General features: G+C 31.9%; 1 protein-coding gene across 1 annotated transcript in view; it reads right to left on the bottom strand.

The window, feature by feature from the left end:
* The window catches only part of LOC126746517 (fringe glycosyltransferase), a 120360-nt gene that overhangs the window by 81534 nt on the left and 11682 nt on the right, over positions 1 to 27144 (bottom strand). The window contains exons 3-4 of the mRNA XM_050454824.1: positions 21731 to 21779; positions 14180 to 14282 (exon numbers count right to left, since the gene is read on the bottom strand). Of these exons, the coding sequence (XP_050310781.1) occupies positions 14180 to 14282; positions 21731 to 21779 (152 nt within the window). The remainder of the gene's footprint in view (positions 1 to 14179; positions 14283 to 21730; positions 21780 to 27144) is intronic.

The following is a 27144-nucleotide window of genomic DNA, read 5'->3' as shown; positions in this document are numbered from 1 at the left end:
TATTTCTTTAATATTTATATTTAAGATTAAAAATAGAATGTTACCTACTTACATTTGAGATAGAGTTAATTGCTTTATGAATGTTCATGACTATTATACCAGAAACCGTAATGATTTCATCCTAGTCAATCGATGCAACACTACACAAATGTTGAACAGTATTCTGAATAAGGGTTTGTTAGAGTTTAATCGACTGCCAAAAAATATCAAAGAATGTAAAAATTTTAATGCATTTAAAAGATTAATTAAAAATTATGTAATGTCTAAAATTGTATCCTAAATGATTTATAAAAATAATTGTTTTTTTTTATTTATCTCTTGTTTTGCCTGAAACTGTGACTATTTTAATGGTTTTAAAGGACTCTAATTTAATATTATCATTTTGTATGATAAATTAGTTCTTAGGTAATTTTCTATGGGTTTTATATGTAATGTTGTTTTTTTCTGTGCTTTATGTATAATTAGTCTTTTATTAATTCTATTTTATAGTATCTTTTATTATATGACGTGCTCCACAGTTGGGTTGTGACTTGACTCCTTGACGAGGTACTTCTGGAAAACCGGAGGCTGCGATTGTCCATGGAATACCGGGACGGTCCAAAATGTCTCCAGGAAAATAACCGAGGTGCCCTGTTTAGCCTGAGCCAATAAAGACGACCCTGAAGAAATGTGCCGAAAAAATACTCGAAACATCAACACGAGCCGACCATGAGCTGCAACATCAGCACTACCATCGAATGTTGATATATCGCAAAGAAAGTGGAGCAGAACGATTTAACTATTTAATTATATTGTGTATATTTGATAGTCAGGGATACATTAATGTTATTATAATTTTCGCACACCTATACCATATTATGTCATAATTAAATATTTTAGATCTTCATGCATGCTTTTACATTGTAAGATTTATATTGTTTTCTTGTAGCCTTATGCTAAATAAATGCATTATTAAAATAATGATTAAAGTATAAGTGTTGACTTAAATTATATGAGAAAAATGCCAGTTCGAGAAAATTTTAATATTAACGGAGAAATTAGATGCGGTAGAGTAAATTAAAGGTTCAAAAATTCCATAGTTTTTATACGCATCTTAGACCCAAATATCATGGAGGATCTTAATGAAATAATACTAAAAAAGCCATATTAGGGAAATTTAGGCATTAATGAACAAATGAAATGAGGTAGAGGCAATGTTCCAAAATTATAACAACAAACATATTTATTACGACAAAATATTTATAAAATCATTACGGTAGAACTAAAACATTTTTTAACTTTAAGCATTTAATAACCAAATTCAAATTACCTATGTGTAATCTTTGACCTAAAAACTCCATTTGACTTGCCGACATATGATTCATTATATCCCCTCTTTATTAAGGTCCTAACTAATTATTATGCCTATAAACAGTATTTATGATATGAATCTTTAAAAAAATTATGCGATTATTTAGCAGACAGGTCCTTAAATGTACGCACAAATACAGAGTGCCCCATAAACAATGGTAAATAATTTAATAGCAGGATAAGGTAAATTTTCCTGGTCCGAAAGTCAAAGACAACCAAAATACAGATAAGCTTAATGTAATTTTTTTGAAGTTTCTATATCACGGTTTCATTTTATTAATAGTGTCTGCATCATCTGGAAATAGTATTTTTCGAGTTTAATTCAGCTAATTATAATAGAAAAATATCACTTTATTCCCATCCTTTCCTAATTCTTGGAGATATATAAAAACTGAAAAAACCCACAAAAATTGAACTAGTGCTGTTTTTTTTATTTTTTTTATTTTATTGTATTACAGTAAAGCTAACTAATTATAACTGACATTTGAACCTTAGGCCTGATATATTTATGGTCAGGTATTACTCTACAAACAAAAAAACTCCAAATTACAAGCACGATAATATAACAGCGTCTAAACTCGGAATCTAGTTGGACAATTTGGGAAAAGTCACAATTAGATTCATAGAGGTGGGGTTTAGTATATCTCAATCTAACTTTGATTTTATTAATAAAACTTTTTTTTTTAAATTAATTTCAGTATATTTTATTTATTGTACACTAAGTCGTGTAGAATTTGGCCATTTGCTTCCTGAATCCATTCTTGTAGTTTTCATTTAAACCGTTTTTCTCGAACTACATTTTGAAGATTATATGGAATTATGTTAAACGCCTTTGTCGCTTTTAAGATTATTCGTTAATTATTATCCATAACCTCAGAACATCATCCACAACAACAAAAAAGTTGCAAGTTTATTGGGTTCACATGAAGGCTATACTAAACTGCCTGAAAGAAGAACAATAAAATGAATTTAATTCGTCCAGGCAGTTGAAACTGTGCTTCTTCAATCCCATAGAGTTTCACAACCCCAAATTGCCTGAAACATTTTCTTTCTCAACTGCCTGGGAGAAATAAATTATGATCTAACCCCAAGGACCTATAACCTTGAAGACAATATGAAAAGAATTATTTAATTCTTCCAGGCAGTTGAAACTGTGTTTTTTGAACCCCATGGAGCATATTTAATGAATGAGAATTCAGTTTTTTTCTCTATTTTCTATATCATGGTCTCATTTTATTGATAGTGTCTGGAGCGTCTGGAAATAGTGTTTTTAGGGCTTAATTCATCTAATTATACCTGAAAAATATCACTTCATTCCCATCTTCCGCTAATTTTTAGACTGAGATAGCGATATATAATTCAATTTTTTAGTTATAAGTTATAGAACCAAGAGAACGTCTTATTTTATCTCTTTCCATTGATAGATCTATTAGTGCCACGGATTTTTGATCCTTTTCGGTGAAACAAGTATCCAACCGATCTACTACTTCCATTTTATTTTTCAAACTCGATCCAAAACTAAACGATCTCGCTAACAAAAACAAACATTAAAGTCAGGTAAGTTTTTTCAAATAATTAATCTTAAAATATCGATTGGATGTTGTTTAACATTAACTTTGGCTTAGATTAATGACCGCTCTTATTACGGCCGATTCCAGTTTGATATTATCCCGATGATATTAAATTGATACCGCTGCGTTCTCGTCTAACTAATTGTACTGTTTCGGACACATGTAGATAATGTAGACACCGGTCGGGGGATTTTAATGGTTTGTTTTATTAATCGACTTGTCAGCGCCAAGTTTTTATTTTGCTCAATCGATAAGTAATTAAATTCTAAATAAAAGTCATTTAATACTATACGGCTCTAAAGTGAGTACTAAAGTAGTTATCGGGGTTTAAAGTAGTTTAGAGTGACCGAGCATTGGAACAATTTGGTAAAATCAAGTTTTTTTTTTGAGTCTACAAGGTTCGCCAAGTAATTAATACCGATCAGTTGGTAATTGCCCCGTCAAAGAAAGAGAGAGAGAGAGACAGAGCAAGACCGTTTAAAAATTTCCGAAATTTATCACGCTCGTTTCGTAAATCGGGGTCGAATAAGGCCGGGGAAAAATTATCAAAAAGTTGCGGCATAAATTACGAAAACGCAACGGGAGCCGCCCAATTAACCGACTTAATTATCCGCTTTAATATTGCGTAGCATGAGTGATTTATATTTTTTGGGCCTAACCAATAATGCTTACAGCTTAACATAAAATGCTTATAACATGGTAACTGCTTATAGAAAGTTTATTTGATTATTAAAAAAATATCTCAGGCTCGTTAACTATATTCATAAGAGCTTAATGGGATGTAAATGTAGTCAATTAGTTGTTTTTTAGTAGATGAAGAGGAGTAGTTATTTTAATATTGGTTGGTTGGAACAGGTTACTATTTATACACTCTTTTTAGACATTTTTATCAGAACATTCTAAGTAGGTGATCCATGGGACCAGCTAGGAATATTAATCAACGGCCTGAAATCAATAAGTCATTGGATATTTAATAAAATGTCAAAGGTTTTTGTATTTGAAAGTCAAATATTGTATTACAAGAAAACTTTGAAGCTACTATCAAGGAGACTGTATGTAGGGTGACCTTGAAGTATTTCCTAATTTTCCAATAAAACTAGCTGTGCTAGAGTTTCCAAACTTGAACAGTGGTGTGCGCTCAAGTGCCCCCTACAAGAAACTCAAAAAATTTCCAAAATATTTATGACTAGTTTTTGAGCTAACGCAAGGTATGTCCGGGGACTCTTAGCGGATTTGAACGTTGGTCAACAGATGACGTGCAGCATAAATTATATTATCAACTGAGTGTGTGCAGATAAACCGCATCCAACACAGAAACAGTATGGGATGCTCTGGTACCCGAGTATTTAATATACACATTTTTCCCTTTAAAACAAACATTATTTAATAAATAAATATAAATGTAAATTTATTTTCTATTTATCTGGGAAAATATGTACGTCCTCGGGTCGTTGGTGGAAATCGGACTGCTGTGTACCTCACTTTGATTGGCTGAACTTACCTTGTGATAATACTATTATTATATTTAATATCGTGGTCATTTCATCGTTCAAAATTCCAAAATTTTTTTTTTTATACAGCATGATCAAAATCGTTACTCAAATGATGATATTTTCAATTCAATTTTGCGCTATTTTTTTTTAATGGAACACCCTGTATCAAGTCACGTATTTTGATAGAGAAGGAATTTGAACAGATTCACATGACAGATTTCACAAAGTCCAAAACTCATACTAACCGTTTTTTGTATTATTGAGGGTCACTCTATTCGAATTAAACCATACTTTGAGTCATAAATTTACTCGCGGATTTTACCCCGAGTGATGAGCTTTCCTCAGTTAGTGCTTTAGTTTTTTAAGCAGGATTTCGTGAAATACACGATCAAAGGCCTTTGACAAGTCCACATTTCAGGTTCAAACGAGCTTAAGTAGTGAAACGATTATTTCTTAAACCACACTGACCAATTGTAAAAAAGTATTGATTTCTTCAAAGTATTTGCACAACGGTGTTTTTAAAAGATGTTTGCAGAGAAATCGGACGTTTACTCTATAGTTTTCAATAGTCAAACTTTCCATTAATCAGATCCTTGTGACTTGAATACCAATAGAGCTCTGTAATCCTACCTATAATCAGGTTTTTGTCATTAAGAACGACTCCCTTGTCTGGTGGTCATTCTTCATCTTAAAACATTGACAAGTTTATTGCTTTTAAGAAATTGCAAAATGTCACTTTATAGATAGATCCTGGATAGACAGGAAGATCCAGAATAATTTTTGTGAGACATTTGCTATTTCCATATTCATGTAACTCTTTCTGGTTTCTTATTGTCTCTTGTTCTGCAAGACACAACTTGGGTGAATAGATATAAGATTTTGCAGAAGCAGTTGAAGCCATGTATGATTGTGATGAATGAATTAATAAAAACAACAACGCATGACAAAAAATTGCAACAGTATGTACATTATATCAATAAGATAATTAGACAAGGCTCGTCGCGGCTCCTGTGAATGCCTCTGGAATTTGATGGAACAGATCTTTTACTAAAATTAATCAATAGAAACAGAAGATATTTATTCCTGAAGTTGCTAGAGACATAAGCAACTGTCTGACGTTACATCAATTTCTAGGCTAGTTCCTAGGCTAATACTATTATCCCTTTGGGACCCAATTTTATTTTTAATGATTTTAAGGATGTTTTTGCAAGTTATGGTATTTTAAGAGATCATTTGATAATATATACTAGTTAAAATAAAAAAAATATATACAGGGAGAGCAAAAAATTGTGGGACAAATATATCCCAGCGGGATTTTTAGGTGGGTTATAAATATCCCTAGGGGCCAAAAAAACACATTTTTGTATTTCAAAATTTTTATTTTTTTTATTCACAAAAAGACAACCCGCAAAGGTAAGTATTTTAGGACGAATGATAAAGCGCAAAATAATGCTTGCACAACCCTACATCGCACATTGCACAAATAGTAGTGGTTCTACGTTCTTTTTGCTGAAGAGCGCAACGAACACATCTTCGCCGTTTCGATGTTTCTATTGAAAGGTGATCACCCAAATTTTTCATTAATTTTGATCTCTTTGATGGCCTTCCACAACTGTTTCTTCGAAGTTTGACTGAAGTTTGCTGTTGCCCTCCTTCGATTAGGTCCTCTGATAAGGTAAATAAAAATTCCAGTAAGGGTATCTTTTTTTGGGTACGACGTAAGTCATTATATATTACCCAGCTGTTGATAAAATACTTTTTTCCACCATTTGCATGATTTTCTGCCAAAGTCATGCATACCACTCATCTGATCAGCCAGTTCCATACCACCCATGATTTCACTGTAGTATGCAATAGCAGTGGGACATGGTACGTCAACTCTCTGCCCAGTCTTGTCTTTTCTCTTCACACAGGTCATATCAGGGGTATGGCAGTTACTCAAAAGAATAATCTGCTTTGTATCTTGCCATTTGATCGCAATAGAGTTTGTTTGATTTGATAAAAACTCGCATTCACCCCTAGACATTTTCCCTTTTTCGATGAATTTTTTTGGCATGTCTTTCTTGTAATAATGGCTGTTCCCACAGCTGGGTATTGGAGGGAATCCATCAAACGGACTGATGTAAAAAATCGATTAAAGGCCAGAACTACGTTTGGATTTTGTATAGTTTCACATAATTTTTTTACAACAGTTTCGCCCAAAGTTCTGCTCCTTTCAACGTCGTCCTTGCCGCAATATATATTTGCATCGTATGCATGTATATACTGTTTTATCACATCTAGGTCATAATTTTATGCCTCTTTTCACAGGTTTTTGTGGCATATATTGTTTCTGGCTTGACTGGATTATTGAAGTAAAGCTTGGATAGTAAAAACAAACACCTGTTTTTGGATATGGCCGATTTGATGGCCTTGTTTCCCAAAGATGGATGCGATGATCAGTAATGGCGAAGTTTTGGCACCTTATTGAAACACATAACTAATGTGCAGCCAATAGTAATCATAATCTTCCCTGCATCAGTGAAAGTCGCCTGCTTTTTTTTATTTTCTTTGTAAATTTTGATTCGCTGGTTTGTAGACTCAGCAATAAAAGTAAATAAACTTCGAGGACAAATTTTAGTGAATATGTCCAGCGGGGAGGCATTTGCAGCAATTGAAGGATGTATGATACATTGACTTTCATTTGGAATGCTCAGTCTTGGGACATAGGTATTTGTAGGTAATGCGGAAATTATATTACCAGTTGTAACAGGAGTTTCAGCCTCATGATCTGAATATTCAGCAGAAATAATGCCGTCGTTGGGTTGGGTTAGGTTCTCGTTTGCATCACTTTCAATATCTTCACTATCTTCGTCCGAAGTATCCGAGGGCTGATACAACTCGTCGGACTCTTCGGAATGGGTCTTCTTCTGAGGAAGAGTATTCCTATGGGGATTGCACCTCTTAAAATCCAAACAAACACCCAAATTTTTGGAAGCCTCAGTGAACTTCGCCATTAATTTCAAAGTTAAGGTACCTATTCCTTTATAAACTCAGAATGTTGGTCCGCTGTGAGTTTGGGAAAATTCAACAGCTTTGCTTAAATCAAAAGTATACAACAAAAATAAAAGTGGCCCTGGAATGGAGCCCTGTGGCACCCCAGACATAACTTCTGCACAATCTGATTCACCAGCGGGAATTCTAACAAATTGCTTTCTATTACTTAGATAGTTTTCCAAGAATTAAAGAGGGCAATATTAAAATAGTAGCCTTTCCACTATCCAGACACTTTTTCCAGATTTCAACTATATATATGTTAGACTGTAATTATAAGATCCGTGACATGAAGTCTTGTTCTATGACATTCTCATTTACATACGCAAACAATTGATTGTAAATAAATACCGATCATTTTTAAACATTAAAATCAGATGTGATTTAGCTGTTATACGTTTACAAAGTCAAAGCCTACGTGAGATCTAATAAGACGTCATAAAAAACTAAAATTTATTAAAAGCAAACTGAACCCATTTACCGGCAAATCGAGACCGCGGACCGTAGGAGACGTGCAATAAAAACTGACGGAACTAGCAAATAAATGAATATTTTATATAATGAAGTTACTTCAGGCAAGTATAAATCGGGGTGAAATAAATAATAATAACAATTTTTTTATGCGGTTTTATGGTAGCACCGCTGACAAGATGCGGGTACGGCAGCTTTAATTGAATAATAACCGAGGGAAAAAAGATTTAATTTAGTACGAAATTAACCAATTTATGTCCTCCGGGGGTCTACGTAATCCTTATTATTCTTAAGTATGAAATTGAGGCGATTTGATGAATGGAAGAACCGGCTTAAGAGGGTCAACGAGAGCCGGAAAATAATGATATACGGGGACACAGTGATTGTGAAGAAATTTTTCGAGAGGAAAAAAATTAACGTAGTCCGTAAGATCCGACGTGAAGAAAATTGAATGAGTCGAGAGGATTCGTCGCACTTAATACGAGAAGCATCATTTAATTATGAGGGGACTTTTTGGACATAAAATCGCTTGAAAAATCCAATGTTTTTCTTCAATGCTATTTTACCATCTGCTGCTCATGTCTGAGCAAACTGAACCGGAAAAATTCAAGGTTATAAAAGATTCTTTCGTTTTTCAAGCAGGTGCAACAGCGAGATCCTTTATTTTCGCACTCTTTATTACCTTGAATAAGCTTTAACAGATTTTAATTTTTTTTTGACAACGTTTGATGTAGATTGATAATTAAACCCGAAGAACTGGTTTAAAGTTCAAACGTTACCAAGTGATTTGCTTAAGTTGGTAAACATTTAAAAGGGTTTTGGGTTACAAAAGGAATTCCAGTCAGTTGAACCTTTTAGGGTGCAGATCTGCGGGTACCTCGAGTATGTTATTTGAGAATGCGGGTAAAAAGGATGTGCTTTACCGTAGTGAATATGCTCGTAAAAGAATATGAACGTTGGTGGAAAAATTAAGAAATTAACCGTCAACAAACTTTAAAAAAAAAATCGATAAATAAGGAAATTAAAATGCCCTTCCACCATTTTATAGTACCAATCGATAAATCACCCACTGCGTGCTTGATTAATTTTTCCCCAACGATTCAGATTACATTTAAATTAGGATTTAAACTGGTTAATTAAAGAGTCAAGACCTGTTCTTTACATCCGGTTAATTAGGCACCATTAGGTGAAAAATGGCCCCAAAAACCAGAAAATACGGTATTTGTCTTAATCAATTTTTACGTAAGTAATGCAGTTAGCACCGCATCAGCACCTGTCAACAGTAAACGAACTGGTTATTAAGGTTTATTAGAAGATTAACGGATGCCGACCACGTAATCGTCCAAATAAGTGGGTTTAATCAACGTGATGTTGTCAGTGACCTTTGGAGTGTTTTTTTGTCTTTTTTTTAAAACTATAGAGAATATAAACGTTTGGGTTAATACAGCATTTTCTCTCTCTTTCTCTGATCAAATTTATAATTATTTAAATAAATCAGGGCCCAGCCACTCCAATTCTTCATAAGCCCGATTTTAGTACAGCAGTCTATTATTTCTTCACAGTAATATTAAGAATGAAATGAATACACTATTTTGCTAATTTAACGAAGTTTATACATAAATTAACGAACAAACAAAAGCTTATTACAATTTTGTTTAATTGAACCCCTTGTGCACCTATACTACATTTCAAAATTTATTACTCTCCGCCTATTTGAAATAGAGTATAATCAAACTTTAAGCGAGGGTCACTTTTTCATTTTAGCATTGTATTACAGTGAAGCACTATCACTTATAACGAAAATACCTATGAACTAACGACACAACAATATACAAGGTTTTCCAAAAAAAAAATCGAAATCCCTGGTATCCATTGAATATTAAATTATTCCTATTGCGGGCACTTAATAATTAAATTTTAACTTTATCTAATATTGATCTGGCATCCAATGGTATGTAAAAATACATACTCAATTATCGTGAATGGCCGGCTAGCTCGCCAGATTTTTTAAAGAACGATTTTTGTGTCATGTCGACTTTGAGAGAGACACTTTGACTAAGAACTGAAATATCTTGATTGATATTAATTTTAGAGCTTTAGTAAACCTTATAGATATTTTAGAACTAATCTTTGTTAGTCAAATAAATCTTATTTCATGATTCTAGCTTCAGTAGATCAAAAGTTATTAACCAAAAATCCGAGGGCGAGGCAGTAAGGGCCTGTTGACGAGGAACAAAATTCAAATACCTATATCTAGTAAACGGTTGATTTAATAAAAATAATTTAAACGGATTCTGGTAGATAATCATTCAGTCTTTAACTTTGTTTATTATGATTGTGACTGTAGATCGACGACCAAAAAAATTATGAACGATTTTTATGTCGTGACAGCCTTGAAGGGGACGTTTCATTTAACAGCTCTGATAGCTTCAAAGATATTAGACCTAGAGCTTTAATGATTATAACAAAAATTTTAAGACGGATCATAACTAATCAAATACAACTTATTTCATGATTCTAACTTCAGTAGATCAAAAGTTATCAACCAAAAACTCCGAGGGCGAGGCAGTATAGGTCTGCTGACGTGGCACAATACTCAAATGTCCATAACTCCTAAACGGTTAACTTAATAAAAATAATTTAAATAGATTCTGAAAGATAATCACTCAGTGTTGAACTCTAGTTAAAATGATTATGACTGTAGATCTACTTATAAAGTAATTATAAGCGATTTTTGTGTCATGGCGGCTTTGACAAGGACACTTGGACTAAGAGCTTAAATATCTCCAGTTATATTAGATTTACAGCTTTAGTAAGGTCTATAGATCTTTAAGAACTAATCTTTGTTCATCAAATGAACCTCATTTCATGATTCTAGCTTTAATGGATCAAAAGTTATCAACCAAAAACTCCAAGGTCGAGGCAGTAAGGGCCTATTGACGAGGAACAAAATTCAAATACCTATATCTAGTAAACGGCTGATTAAATAAAAATAATTTAAACGGATTCTGATAGATAATCAGTCAGTCTTTAACTTTGTTCATTATGATTGTGACTGTAGATCGACTACCAAAAAAATTATGAACGATTTTTGTGTGACAGCCTTGAAGGGGACGTTTCATTTAACAGCTCTGATAGCCTGAAAGATATTAGGCAAAACTATCCTTAAAACATACTGTTAATTCCAAGCAATCTTTCAAAATTGCATTTATCCTGAAAGGAGAACTATGGTCAGTCTCAGCTGTACAGTAAATATGATTTATAGGTCCATGCTTTGAAAAAAAAATCAGACTTGACTATTATTGTTTCAGAAGTTTGCAGAAAACAATACAAATTTTTGTTAATTAAACGAAGTTTGTATTTATAATAACGAACAAAAAAAAGCGTATTGTTTGTCTGAACCCCTTGCGCACCTATACTACATTTCAAAATTTATTACTCTCCACCTTTTTGAAATAGACTATAATCAAACTTTAAGGGACGGATTTATGTAGAGTGGTAAAATGAATAGGAAAAAAGTTATGATCATTTTTTGGTTTTAATCAGCCAAAATGGAGAATTATAAATTTAAAAAAAAGTTGCATTTTTAATATTACAAAAAATGTATGGATTTGCTATGTAGAAACGATATTTTGAATGTATTTTTCATACAGTGGGAGAAAACCTTGAAAAACCATAGAAGAGCCATATATTTGTATGGAAAGTCTAAATCAAAAAATCACATTTTTAATTTTTTTTACAAAAAATCTATAGGTTTGAATCTATAGTGTGGCCATATAAAAATTGTTAAAAATAATGTAAGTTATGATATTTTGATTGAATTTTTACACAGTGGGAGACAACATTGAAAACCACTTTTCAGAAATCAACAATTTTTTCAAAATGTATGGGGAATTTAAGGGTTATTATTTTTGCAATGGATTCCTTTATTTAAGCAGAATCGAAAAGTATTTTATATATTTTTTCCAAAAATGAACAAGAAAGGACTTATAGGCCTTTTTCGGATTTTGGCTGGCAAAAATAAAAGTTTGAAAATTTCAAAAAAATTAATCATTTATTTTTCACAAAAATCTACGATTTTGCCATCGTGTAGTTAACATAAAAGTGGTTCAAAATAATGTAGGTTATCTTTAAAAAATTATATTTTGAACGTATTTCCCACACAGTGGGAGAAAACCTTGAAAAACCACTGGCTTGTCAAAAATAAGCAATTTTAGGATATAGTTAATATATTAAACACTTCGTATATTTTCTTGGGAACCCCGTTGTATGTATATCTTAAGCCCGCATTTCTATAGGAAACAACTTCCTGCGTTAAAGAACAATGCCATTGTTACCAACCTAATGTGAGTTAGTTACACTCCACTTGGCTTAAATTATAATACCGAGATTCTTATTTAACTCGGTGGCCATCAATCAAAGCAAAAAAGAGAAATTAGACGTATCAAGTTGATAGATGCGCGTATCCTTATATACGTTCCACGTATAATTTGATTTGAATTACCTTAGGCTGATTAAATTATTCTTTTAAAAAGAAAAATCGACTTTTTTTTATCTAAATCACCTTAAAGCACTCAAGGTATTTAAGCACGGATGTGAACGAGAGATAATAAGGAAACCATATAACGTTAAAAAGTACCCGCTTTAAACTTTTATGGCGATTTACATTTAGATTCGGGACTTAATTATTGAGCATTTAATTCTAAAGAGGAGCTTTCCACTCTTATAACCGCCATTAAGCTCCCATACACAATTGGAATTCCGTACAAAGCTCAAAAATTTAAATGTCCAGGCACGTCCCGGGAGCGTTACTCCGTATTACATATGAATATTATATAAACGTATGTGTGTGTGTCTCGCGTTCATTTATATATGGAAATTGGACGAGTTTTGCCACGGCTGAATGTTTAAGTGACGAATTAGGGGTTGTGCTATGCAAGAGTAAACGTAATTAACAAAAATCATTGTTTTAGTTGGCATTAGTAGTTGGTCCTTGTTTATTTCATGATTCTAGCTTCAGTAGATCAAAAGTTATCAACCAAAAACTTTGAGGTCATGGCAGTAGGGATTTGCTGACGTGGCACAAAATTCAAATGTCCATATCTCTTAAACGGTTGATTCGATAAAAATAATTTAAATAGATTTTGAAAGACAATTACTCAGTGTGCAATTTTGGTTATGATGATCATGGCTGTAGAACAAGTACCAAAGAAATCATAAGCGATTTTTGTGTCATGGCGACTTTGAGGGGGACACTTTGACTAAGAAATTAAATATCTTAAATGATATCATATTTAGATCTTTAGTAAACCCTATAGATATTTTAGAACTAATCTTTGTTAATCAAATAAATCTTATTTCATGATTCTATCTTCAGTAGATCAAGAGTTATCAACCAAAAACCACGAAGTCGAGGCAGTAAGGGCTTGCTGACGTGGCACATAATTCAAATGTCCATATCTCTTAAACGGTTGTTTTGATAAAAATAATTTAAATAGATTTTGAAAGACAATCACTCAGTGTTCAACTTTGGTTATGATGATCATGACTGTAGATCAACTACCAAAGAAATTATAAGCAATTTTCGTGTGATAGCCACTTTGAGGGGGGCACCTTGATTAAGAACTTAAATATCTTAAATGATATCATATTTAGAGCTTTAGTAAACCCTATAGATATTTTAGAACTAATCTTTGTTAATCAAATAAATCTTATTTCATAATTCTAGCTTCAGTAGATCAAGAGTTATCAACCAAAAACCACGAAGTCGAGGCAGTAAGGGCTTGCTGACGTGGCACATAATTCAAATGTCCATATCTCTTAAACGGTTGTTTTGATAAAAATAATTTAAATAGATTTTGAAAGACAATCACTCAATGTTCAACTTTGGTTTATTATTAAGCCGTCACGTGACTGAGCGTTAGTTACGAACGTCAAATGTCACAGCTGTCAATCTCCCCAGAAGATTTTCTTAAACGCCATAGTTGTCAAAACTGTCAATCTCTTAAGGGGGGCACCTAGCAAAGTAAAAAATGCATTTTTGGCTCTTGTTAGTGTCTCAAACCGTTTCACGCGCGTAATTTCTAATTTTAACGGTTCGAAATGAAAAAAAAATTCCGAGACGTGCAGACATGTTTAATTAAAATTCGCGCGTTTTAGCGGATAATTGGGTGGCGCCGGTCCAATATAACGACGACCATCTGGATAAATTTCAGGAATCGCTTTAAATTCGTTATTCGGGAAAATGGGTAATTCACTTACTTTTTGTCGGTGTTTAAAAAAGTATCGAACTCGACGGACATCTTGCAGCAGAGCGCCTTTCGATTGTGGGAAGACGAACAGTTGGTGTTGATCATGTGGTTGTCTGGAAAAAAAGAACAACGAGAGTTTTATGGAGTGAAACTTTTGATTTAGAGCGTTAGAGTTGAGGCCTTAAAATAAAGAGAGTTTTCTCAACTACGAGAATTTACGAGGTTTATTTATTTTTTATTTTAGGCAGTTGGAATTTTTTTTTGTGGTGTCAGTGACTTTTAGACTTTTTTTTTATTATCTATAGCTTCGAACAAGAATATGATCAAATAATAATCGTTCTTTATTAGCACAATAACAACACACAAAAGCCGAAAATTAAGAATGGTAATTTGACATATTTAAATAAACCTAAAAGTAAAAAAAAATAATAAAATAAATAATTATAATACCGTGAACAAAAATGTCATTTCACTATTTTTCTATAACACACATACGCCCAATAATAAATTTATGCCAGGCAGTTGGACGAGAGAAAATGGACATTTTTGGGAAGTTGGACATAAAACTTACCTAAAGTATGTAAGGGAATTTAGTCTTTATTAAAAATGTTTCCTTGTAGAGTTAAAAATAAACAAATAAATTGCTGTTCTTAAGCAATTATTGCAAAACTGCTAGATCGACTTTACATAGTCACAAATAGATTTATCTTCATTTAATAGAATTTTTAGGTCCAAAACTTTACAATGTAATTCTTTCTGAAATAAGAAATATAAAAATACTTGAAATATTCAGTACTAAAGTTAGGAAATATGTATATAATAATTATATTGTTAGTTTATAATGAATAATAATTATATATTAGTTTATAGCATACACACGAGGATTTAGGTACCTAAGTGCTTTTTTTTTAATTTTAGGCAGTTGAAAAAGAAATTCCTAAAATTATATGTTAAAAAAGTGCCTCTTTCTTAGACATTTTGGGGTAAAATAGAGCCTTTTTAATTTAATAAATTTACTACTAATTCCAGGCAATTGAAAGCGAAATAGGTTTATATATTGCCTAGTTACCCTGAAATTCATGTATATTCCAAGGAAAAAATCTGTTGAAAATTTACCTCCTTTTTATATTACATATTTTAAAATTGGTTCTTTTTCAAAATTTATTCCAAGCAGTTGAAAGTAAAATCTAATCATAAATTGCTGTTGGGCAAAAAACAAAAAAAGACAGTGGATTCAAAATTGCTAAATCAGCAGGATAATAAATTTGAAAATATTCGAAATTAGCCTTTTCTTTTTAGTTAATTGAAATGGAAGAATCGACAATTTTTAGGCGGAAAATTGTGAGACAATTATGTTGAAGATTTGTCCTTTTTTCAGGCATAATTAACTACTTAGAAATTTGAATATTGAAAAATATTTCCCAAAAATGCCCTTTTTGGATAGTAGGTTGAAAATTGCAGTCGAGGACAGTTAAGTGTGGAATTCAGGCAGTTATAGAAAGTGTTATGTAGGAAATTGTCACGTTTCAGACATTTGGAAACAACATTCAAAATTTAGTTCAAATCAAGCAATTCAGAGCGACATTTAGTATTGTTTCTAGGTAGTTGAGAGCGAAATCGGTCTACATATTACCTATTTTTTTTTAGCCTAGTTAGGTAAGAAAAACAAATTCCAGGTAGTTGAAAAAAAATTAAATTCCTGAAATTGTGTGTTAAAAAATTGCCAATTAAAAAGCCGTTTTATTTACACAATTTTCGAGTTTTTAAATTACTTTTTTTAATTCAGGCCGTTGGAGTTCAAAATTCGTCATTTTAGGCAATTGAAAGTGACATTTAATATTTATTTTAGGTATTTGAAGGCAAATTAAGTGTTTGCAGCCTAGTTTGATTCTTAAGAAAAACTAATTCCAGGCAGTTGAAAAAAAATTATAAAATTCCTGAGATTGTATTTAATGAAACTGCTTCTTTTTTACTCTATTAAATTTAATGCATATTCCAGGCAGTTGAAAGAAGTAAGTTGACACAACTTAAAAATTATTTTGTATTTCATTAAAGGCAAAATTCAGGAAGAAAGTGTCGTGAAATAAGGAAATTTAATCTTAATTCCAGGCAGTTGAAGAAAAAATGTTGTGAAAACACTGTGCTTTTTTAGGATTTAAAATGCCTGAAAAAAACGTTCATTTCAGGCTATTGAAAAGCGAAGTCTGACCATAAATTGCTGTCAATTAAAAACTGCAAAATTTAATAATTTCAGGCAGTTAAAGATCAAAAATCATAATTTTTTTTCTGTCTGATAAACAATAATTTTTAGAACCAATTTTTTTCATTCAAATTCCTGAAGTTAAAAACTGCCCATTTTTTAGTACTTTTAGAGATTTTTTTTTTTGAAAATTCGCCTTTTCTTACTTTACCAAATTTGATACTAATTACAGGTAGTTTTTAATTTTTTTTTATTCTGGGCAGTTGAAGTTCAAAAATCGCCATTTTAGGTAATTAAGAGTGACATTTAATATTTATTCCAGGCAGTTGAGAGCCAAAAAAGAAAATTCTTGAAACTGTATGTAAATAAATTACTTCTTTTTTAGACGGTTTAAGGAAAAAAAAATTTTTAAATTCTTTTTTACTTAACTGAATTCAATACTAATTCCAGGCAGTTGAAACAAGAAATAGGTCCAAAAACTCTTAAAAATAAAACTCAGGATTTTTAAATAATCCTTTATTCCAGGCAGTTAAAGGCAAAATCTTCTGGTTTTCGATAGTTGATTCAAAATTTAACATTAATCAATTGAATTGTTATTCTAGGCAGTTGAAGGAAGAAATAGGTCGAAAAACTGTTCGTTTTTAGGCATTTAAGAAAGAAATTCGACATATTTGATATTAGGCAGATGAAGTGTAAAAATTGCCAATTTAAAAAAAATTCAAATCAATTTTAGGCAATTTAGAGGGACATTTAATATTTATTCCAGGCAGTTGAGGGCCAAATAGGCTTAGACATATGTTGTCTATTTTTTTATTCAATGCAAGTTATTTATTGGTGCAAAAAAGTATATAACTCTTACAGAAGTCAATAAAAAATTTCAAATAACTTCTGATTTTGAATGATTTCAAAGCAGAGTATGTTTAAAATTTGCCTCGTTTTTAAGCATTAACATATTTCAAAATTGGTCTACTTTCAGTATTTATTTTAAGCAGTTGAAGAGAAAATTCAGGCAGTGGAATATTAACGCCAAACTAGCCTATTTCGAGCGGCATTCATTTCCAAAAATGGCAACTTTTTAAAAAAAAATTTCAGGCAGTTGAAAATAATTTTTTTAAATATTCTAAATTAGGTTTTTTTTTAGGCAGTTGAAATTGGAAAACAACAGTTTTTAGGCATTTAGTTCAAGGAAAATTTTATTGAAGATTTGTTCTTTTTCGGTAATATTTAAATGTTATAAAGGAAAATTCCAGGCAATGGAGAAAATCGACATGAAGGCAAACTTATAAATTGAATACTTATTCCAGGCAGTTGAAAGAAATAAGTTGACACAATTCAAAAATTATTCTGTATTTCAGGCAGTTAAGTTTAAAAATCGTCGTTTCGGGAAATTGAGAGCCACATTTGATATTAATTCCAGGCATTTGAAGGCGAAATAAGTCTAAATATCGCCTTTTTTTTGCAGACTAGTTGGATACTTAATAAAAACAAACTTTAGGAAGAAAGCGTCGTGAAATAAGGGTATTTAATCTTAATTCCAGGCAGTTGAAGAAAAAATGTCGTGAAAACACTGTGCTTTTTTAGGGTTTAAAGTGCGTAAAATAAATGTTCAGTCCAGACTCTTGAAAAGCAAAATGTCGATTAAAAACTGCAAAATTTAATAATTTCAGGCGGTTCAAGAATTATAATTTTCTTTCTGCCTGATAAACAACAATTTTTGGAATTAGTTTTTTTTCTTTTAAATTCCTGAAATTGTATGTTAAAAAACTGCCTATTTTTTACCCCTTTTAGGTAAAAATTGTTGAAAATTCGCCCTTTTTTACTTTATTTAATTTGATACTAATTCTATAGTTTGCCTATTTTTTCAGTTGGATACTTAGAAAAAGAATTTCAGGCAGTTGAAAAAAAATTTCCTGAAATTGTATGTAAAAAATATAGCGTCTTTTTTGGGGATTTAAAAAAATTGTTAAGAAATTCCCTTTTTTTATTCGGCCATTCATTCCAAGCAAAGTCTTATGATTTTTAATAGTTTATTCAAAATTGCTAAAATTAAAAATTATTCCGACCAGTTGAGGTTCAAATATCGTCTATTTTTTTTAAAAATATAAACTAATTTCAGGCAATAATTGCGAGCGATGTTAAATATTTATTCCAGGCCTATATTTCTGTTTTTAGGCAGTTCAAAATTCCTAAATTATTACAACAAAAAATTTGTTGTTTTCTCAGTCCGTGGTTAATCAGATCTAAAATTAGGTTAAATATATTCTTTTTATAAAAATCATTTTTAAGCAAATGGAAGCGATATTTAATATTTAATTTAAAAAGTTGAAGGCAAAATAGGTGTACAAACTGTACTTTTTTTTAGTGGAATACTTAATGATTCATATTTATTTTTAGCAGTTATTTCAAGGCAAAATATATTGAAAATTTGTTTTTTTTCAGGCATAGTTGAATACTATATAAAAAATTTCAGGCAGTAAAGAAAAACCAACCTGAAGGCAAATTTATAAAATGAATACTTATTCCAGGCAGTTAAAGGCAAAAAATGTTCAAAAATTGCTTTTTTTTTTTTAAATTGGAACGAAAATATAAGATTTATGGAAAACAATGGACATACAAGATATAAAGAAAATAATTAATTAAGATCATCGTTATACGTTCTCCAGTATAACCTAATATAATCCTAAATAGCATTTTGATAACGGTTAATCGGTATAAGACGGATGATGATGGTTATTCTTAAAACTTAACTAAGAAGTGTTAAAATATATAAGTAAAGTAATTCTGTAAAAAAAATTCTTTCAGATAATTACTTTTTTTAGACACTATTTAAAAACATAATAATTATAAGGATTGTTTCGTTCTACAGTCTGAAATTTGTTTTTAGGGTCTGAAATTAATGTTAATTAAAGGCAGTTAAGCAAAATCTGATCATAAACAGTTTATTCAAAATTAAATTCATTACTAGTTGCAGGCAGTTGAAAAATTGGTCATTTGGTCCACAAATTGTTGTTTGTCAGGCAGTTAAAAATAAAATTTATTTAAAATACAAAATTCGAAATATCTCAAAATTATTTTTTATTTCAGGCAATTGTCGTTTGAAAATTCGTCAATGTAAAAGAAATATAAACCAATATTGAGCAATTGAGAATGACATTTCATATTTATTTTAGACAGTTGAGGGCAAAATAGGTCTATATATTTTTATAGCCTAGTTGCAGAAAAACAGATTCTAGACAGTGGAAAAAACAAAATTCATGTTTATTTCAAGAAAATTTGCCTTTTTTAGGCAGTGACATATTTTAAAATTGGTCCTTTTTCAATATTTATTCCAGACAGTTGAAAGTAAAATCAATTCATAAATTGCTGCTTTTAGGCACTGGATTCAAAATTGCTAAATTTAATATTAATTCTACAATCAGCCTAATAAATATGATTTTTTCGGCAGTTGAAATGGAAAAATCGGCAATTTTTAACCAGTTAGTTCAAGGAGAAATATGTTGAAAATTTGTTCTTTTTCTGGCATAGTTAACTACTATGAAAAAATTCCAAAATTGATTTTTATTAGAGGAAAAATATTTCTTAAAATTGTAAATTTTTTAGATAATTAAGTTTCTTTTCTAAAAAGGTTCTTCTGACAATTTTCAGGCAATTAAAGAAAGATAAATATAAGAGCGCCTGGAAACAATGAATAATTTTTTTCTAAACATACAAACAAGGATTTCTAGACCCCTAAAAGGAGGAATAAGATTTTTGATACACGGGAATTCTTATAAATCCCACACATTTTCCATAAGACTCTCCATGGCGATCATTACGGTTTCTTCATAACTCACTTAACTTCCTTAATAACCGACCAAAGGCGAGGCTTAAAAAATAAAAAAAAATAAAAAAAAATTGAAAAACACCATAAAAGATAAAACTCGCTTCCTGTCCATGGGTTTCTATGTGGAACGAATGGGCAGTACCATCATGCAGGCAGGCAGGCAGGTGCTTTCCATGGTTGAGTTGACTCGCGTATATATTTCGCCACTTTCTTGGGGCACTACGTACATTTAATAGTGCACTCGCTATCTGAAATCGACGATTTATCTCCCGTTTCGGTATGTTATCCGCGCCTTTCGGTTCGCAATTTATACGACCGGTATATTAACAAATATGCCAAGAACATTCGTGACGCGTTTTTATCGCTATAAACGTCAAAAATTCATGAAAAAATACCCGGAATTGATGTGAAGGGAGAACCTAGTCTCTTGTTCGATGTATTTTTCCATAGTCTGGAAACTTTGGGAATGTGGTCGCATTTGGATCCAAAAAAAAATTGTTTAATTCGTCCAGGCAGTCAAATTGGAACAAATCATGGATTAATTTTTCTCATGGAATGTGCTTTTTGAAATAGATTTTGGTGCCTAAAAACCACAATTTTTGGGAGATATTTTGCCTGTAATTAATATGAAATTTTGCTGTCAGTTAAAACTGCCCACAAATGGACGATCTTTCAACTTCAACTGCCTGGGCTAAGTGCTAATTTCTGATCAACGGATCCATCATTTTCATCCGTTTTTAAATCATACATCACATGGAAACACTTTTAACACTTCTATAAAAAAAAATAAAAGAGATTATGGGTAATCCAACACCAAGAGTGGCATTGACCCCCAATGCACCATCGGGTGTGCTGTTACGCATGTGATAATGAATGTGCTCACTATATCCTTTTTCAGTATTCGAGTCGCATATGGGGGGTTTTACGTATGTTTGTATTGGGATTTGATGCGACATTTGTGGGACTTTTTTTCTAGCAAATATTGGGCGTAAACAGGTCGGCCGATCAACTTTTGTGTTATTTTTTATCTTTTTTCAAACTGTTTACGAAATTTTCAGTCGTGAAAACATTACAGAGAAATTACTATTTCCTAACTGTCTGAAAATGCTTTTCCAGAAAAAAATGACAGGCGGCAGAGCGGCTCTGTCTGGAATAAGTTTTAATTTAATTCATGTAATAAGTACCTAAAAGTAGCAGTTCGTGGGCAGATTTTACCTTCAACTGCCTAGAAAAAAAACAAAATTTCTTATCTGCATTAAATTTTAAATATTCTTCAATTGCTTAAAAAGAGACTACTTTTGGAATATCTTTCTGTCAACAGGAACTGGGATAAGTCTGCCTTAAAACAACAATTTTTGGATGGAAATTCCTGTTCCTGTAATAACAACTTTGTACCAACTAACTACTAACCTAACCATTTGCCTGGAATAGAGACTGTTTTTAGAACTTTAGAATTTTACCATTAACTGCCCGAAAAAGAAACGTTTTTAATACAAAATTAATTTAATAAGACTATAATTAAAAGTAAAAAATCTTACTTGTCTTTATTTGGAACTCCTGGTCGTCCGTATCGGTGAAAAACCACGTCTGAAATAAGAATAATAAAAACATTTAACAAATAATGACCAATAAATTTAAGAAAAACCCTATATGCAAGGGTCTAAAAAGTGGAAAATAATGAATGATACAAATTAAAAAATCTCAAAGTTTTTCGGTTTTGTACACCACTGTTTCTTAGTATAAATATTCTTATTGAACCTTAATTAATTGAAGTCGCTGTCTCTTTTTCAGAACGTCGATGATCTGCTTTGAATGCACCGAAAACATCGACGCACTAATCCTTGGATTTTTTTTGCCTTAAATTTTTCTTATATTTTAAATAGAGGTAACCCTTGACCATCGACGTACTAACATAAATATAATATACAAAAAAAATAATAATTTCTTAGCATCTCGTTTTTTTCGTTCCCAAATCACGAGACAATCAACGCGAATACATAGTTACGCTACCTCGAACACGTAAATTGAATAAAAATGTGGGGGCTTATTATTTATATACGAGAAGGGGAGTTTGTTCACACAGGTGGGGCACAAAGGCACATAAAGAATATAAGTTCGTAGAACGTTTTCCCACGGGTCACACGTGCTTCGCGTGCGACCCACGGTGGGACGTTTGATTGGTGGACACACTTATGTCGAATTGTCTTTTTTTTGCTTTCAAGGGAGTCCCATGAGGGTAAATGGAGCTAATTTGGACTCTAGGAAACTGTCAAGTGATAATAAGGGATACGCACTGGAAAAATTATTTGATCTTAAGAGAATTTATATTGTTTATAAGGAAAAAAGTTTAGAGAGTAAAAAGTGGACTTTTTGCTCTCTTTTGGGCATATAAACCGATCTGAGTCTCATGAATCTTCGACGATCGCTATGAAATAATTTCTCTCGTCTGTAGAGTTCATAAGTACGTAAGAAGAGTACAATTTCATAATGATCCAGAATGTTTCTGAGAGGTGAGATGCGGTAGAAAGTGAAAAATTGGTCTTTTTACCCCCTTTTGGGCATATAAACCGATCTGAGTCCCATGAATCTTTGACGATCGCTATGAAATAAATTCTCTCGTCTATAGAGTTCATAAGTACGTAAGAAAAGTACAATTTCATAATAATCCAGAATGTTTTTGAGAGGTGAGATGCGGTAGAAAGTAAAAAAGTGGACTTTTTACCCCCTTTTGGACATATAAACCGATCTGAGTCCCATGAATTTTCGACGATCGCTATGAAAGTATTTTTCTCGTCTGTAGAGTTTATAAATACAAAAGAAAAGTACAATTTCATAATGATCCAAAATGTTTCTGAGGGGTGAGATGCGGTAGAAAGTGAAAAAGTGGACTTTTTAAACACTTTTAAGCATATAAACCGATCTGAGTCCCATGAATCTTTGACGATCGCTATGAAATAATTTCTCTTGTCTGTAGAGTTCATAAGTATGTAAGAAGAGTACAATTTCATAATGATCCAAAATGTTTCTGAGAGGTGAGATGCGGTAGAAAGTGAAAAAGTGGACTTTTTAACCCTTTTTGGGCATATAAACCGATCTGAGTCCCGTGAATCTTCGACGATCGCTATGAAATAATTTTTCTCGTCTGAAGAGTTCATAAGTACGTAAAAAGAGTACAATTTCATAATGATCCAGAATGTTTCTGAGAGGTGAGATGCGGTAGAAAGTGAAAAAGTGGACTTTTTAAACACTTTTGGGCATATAAACCGATCTGAGTCCCATGAATCTTTGACGATCGCTATGAAATTATTTCTCTCGTCTGTAAAATTCATCAATACAAAAGAAAAGTACAATTTCATGATGATCCAGAATGTGTCTGAGAGGTGAGATGCGGTAGAAAGTGAAAAAGTGGACTTCTTACCCCCTTTTGGGCATATAAACCGATCTAAGTCCCATGAATCCTTGACGATCATTATGAAATTATTTCTCTCGTCTGTAGAGTTCATAAGTACGTAAGAAGAGTACAATTTCATAATGATCCAGAATGTTTCTCAGAGGTGAGATGCGGTAGAAAGTGAAAAAGTGGACTTTTTATCCCCTTTTGGGCATATAAACCGATCTGAGTTCCATGAATCTTTGACGATCGTTATGAAATAATTTCTCTCGTCTGTAGAGTTCATAGGTACGTAAGAAGAGTACAATTTCATAATGATCCAGAATGTTTCTAAGAGGTGAGATGCGGTAGAAAGTGAAAAAGTGGACTTTTTATCCCCTTTTGGGCATATAAACCGATCTGAGTTCCATGAATCTTTGACGATCGTTATGAAATAATTTCTCTCGTCTGTAGAGTTCATAGGTACGTAAGAAGAGTACAATTTCATAATGATCCAGAATGTTTCTAAGAGGTGAGATGCGGTAGAAAGTGAAAAAGTGGACTTTTTATCCCCTTTTGGGCATATAAACCGATCTGAGTTCCATGAATCTTTGACGATCGTTATGAAATAATTTCTCTCGTCTGTAGAGTTCATAAGTACGTAAGAAGAGTACAATTTCATAATGATCCAGAATGTTTCTAAGAGGTGAGATGCGGTAGAAAGTGAAAAAGTGGACTTCTTACCCCCTTTTGGGCATATAAACCGATCTGAGTCCCATGGATCTTCGACGATCGCTATGAAATAATTTCTCTCGTCTGTAGAGTTCATAAGTACGTAAGAAGAGTACAATTTCATAATGATCCAGAATGTTTCTGAGAGGTAAGATGCGGTAGAAAGTAAAAAAGTAGACTTTTCTCCCTCTTTTGAGCATATAAACCGATCTAAGTCCCATGAATCTTCGACGATCACTATGAAATTATTTCTCTCGTCTGTAGAGTTCATGAATACGTAAGAAGAGTATAATTTCATAATGATCCAGAATGTTTCTGAGAGGTAAGATGCGGTAGAAAGTAAAAAAGTGGACTTTTCTCCCTCTTTTGAGCATATAAACCGATCTGAGTCCCATGAATCTTCGACGATCGCTATGAAAGTATTTTTCTCGTCTTTTATATAATTATTTCTCTAGGTTTTTTTTTATATAGTGACTGTAGGATCTTTATTCAGTCTTAGATAGTGGTTTTGAGCTGATAGAAGTGTGCTAATTTTTTTGAGGTACATATTAATTTTTGTCCATAGATACAGTAACATCGTCTCTATCCGCCTTTAAAATAAAAACGTCGGAATTTTGCTTAAAAAAATAGTTTGTTAATTTTATCAAATATCTTTGAGAATAGAGATCTCTATCTCTTATAGTGATCGAAATGAAGACTAAAATACATAAATTGATACTCTAAATTAGTTTTTTTTTAACTAAATCCAACAAAAAAAATCAAGCAAGCTTACACACTGAGGTCACGAGAAATCATCCACTATTTTTTTTTTACATAATTCCTGTAACAATCTTTGTTTATTTATTCCCTAATGTTCTCACGCTATTTTACGATGCATTTGATGCCGTATCAGCATCTAAATATTTACCAAAAGCCTGTCTTGGCTTGCTCTTTAAAACATCTGGCATAAAGGGCGAACGATAAGGATAATGCGTAATAATAATCTTATTAGTATATTATACATACAAGTGTCTACTTGTACATACTTTACATGAGAATGCTCAGTTTGAATCACTTTTTATGCCACTTTTTCTTAACGTTTCCTTTAATTTCTACCTGATAAGGATAATGTGAAGTAATAAAACACTTGTGCATACAACTTTACACGAGAGTGTTTAGTTTCAATCACTTTTTAAGCCACTTTTCCTTTAATTTGTGCTTTAAAATTCTACCTGCCTCGTAAGATCGATGATTGGAACCTGCCGCAACGAACTTTCAAGATGTAAACAGTGATTAAAGTAATCGGATACCCACCACCAGAAAGTCTCGCAAAGTTTGTCCTAAGCAAACGTTTAACTTGAGGGATGAAAATATGCGGCTCTGAGGGGGTGGTTTAATCCCCAGGGTAAAGGTGACAGGTGGGATCTTATGTGTATATTAATTTAACAAAATATTTTTCCCTAATGGTTTATTGTAGCAGTGACTCGTTATAGTCAATGTAATATTCTATTTTTTTTTACTTAACAAAAACTGTTCATTTTCACAGGGATTTTGTAATTGAGATGAGAGTTTTTCCAATACACTAATTAAATGCAAGATCCTTTGATTTACTGAGTAATTAATTAAAGGGTTTGAATCTTTATAAGTTCTTAGGTTAATGTCCTTGTAGGTCTTGACTGTTCAAACCTTGAAATTTGAAGGTTGCAGTTTTGTGTGATGTTTATCATCGGTATGCAATCAAATAATAAAAATATATTAATGTATAAAATCAAAGATAAATTTACTAGATTGACAAATACAAAAGGTCGAAAATACAAATACGTGGGCACCTAAATTACAAAATTATTAATAATAGAAATAAGAACAGATGTATTATCACTATACATGATTAGCATCATTTTAATTTAATCATTAATGATTCTTGGGTCTAAAGTGGAGAATAATGATTTTTTTTCAAATTATGTTTTTTTTGCCTTTTGTAGATTTTCTCTCATCTGATTTTCCAACCACGCCCTATAAATTATCATCTGAAAATGATTAAATGAAAATGATGAATTTTCTTTAGCAGTTATCATCATTAAAGATGAGGATTACTCTTATTTAGGATTTTTCGATGGATTCAACTAATGAATAGAAAATACTTTTAATTGGCTTTTTATTTAAAATTTGTTTTAACTTATTGAAATTTCGTTGTGTCGCAATCAATTGGTACATTCCACTTCGGATTTTGATCAAAATAAACACCAAGATATTTTACTGACTCGCTCTATATTAATCTTATAATTACATAAACAATCCAAATCCAGATTACAGTCTGAGTTCTGTAATCTTTGCAATTATTTCCTGCAAAAAAACTGTTTTTCATTAACCATACCCTTACCACCCCCCACCCACCCCACACAACTTACCAGTAAGAAATTGTTTTCCAAAATAATACGTATGAATAACAGCTGATTTTGTTGTTAATATTTAATCTAGTAACACAGGTTTTTTAACTAAATTTGATATAATTATATATATGTATGTTAATAAATATTTAATACTAAAACAGTGCTATCGGATTCGATATTATGGACGAAAAACGGTGATTTTTCAAAAGAATTTTTTACTGGGTAAATGTTCGGGGTGGGTGGGGGGGGTAAGGGTTGTGTTGATAAAAAACAATGTTTTTGCAGAAAAAATATATTCAATATTTAATTTAATACCACTGTTTATTGAAATTTGATATAATTTAATATATACATATTTACTATAAAAACAGCGTTATTAGATTGGATAGTATGAACGAAAAACAGTGATTTTTCAAAAGAATTTTTTACTGGGTAAATGTTCGGGATGGGTGGGGGGGTAAGGGTTGTGTTGATGAAAAAC

Source organism: Anthonomus grandis, chromosome 17, assembly GCF_022605725.1.
Source record: "Anthonomus grandis grandis chromosome 17, icAntGran1.3, whole genome shotgun sequence".
In the NCBI taxonomy this organism is placed as follows: domain Eukaryota; kingdom Metazoa; phylum Arthropoda; class Insecta; order Coleoptera; family Curculionidae; genus Anthonomus; species Anthonomus grandis.
The sequence above is the reverse complement of the archived record's forward strand: the minus strand, read 5'-3'. Positions and strand labels throughout refer to the sequence as shown.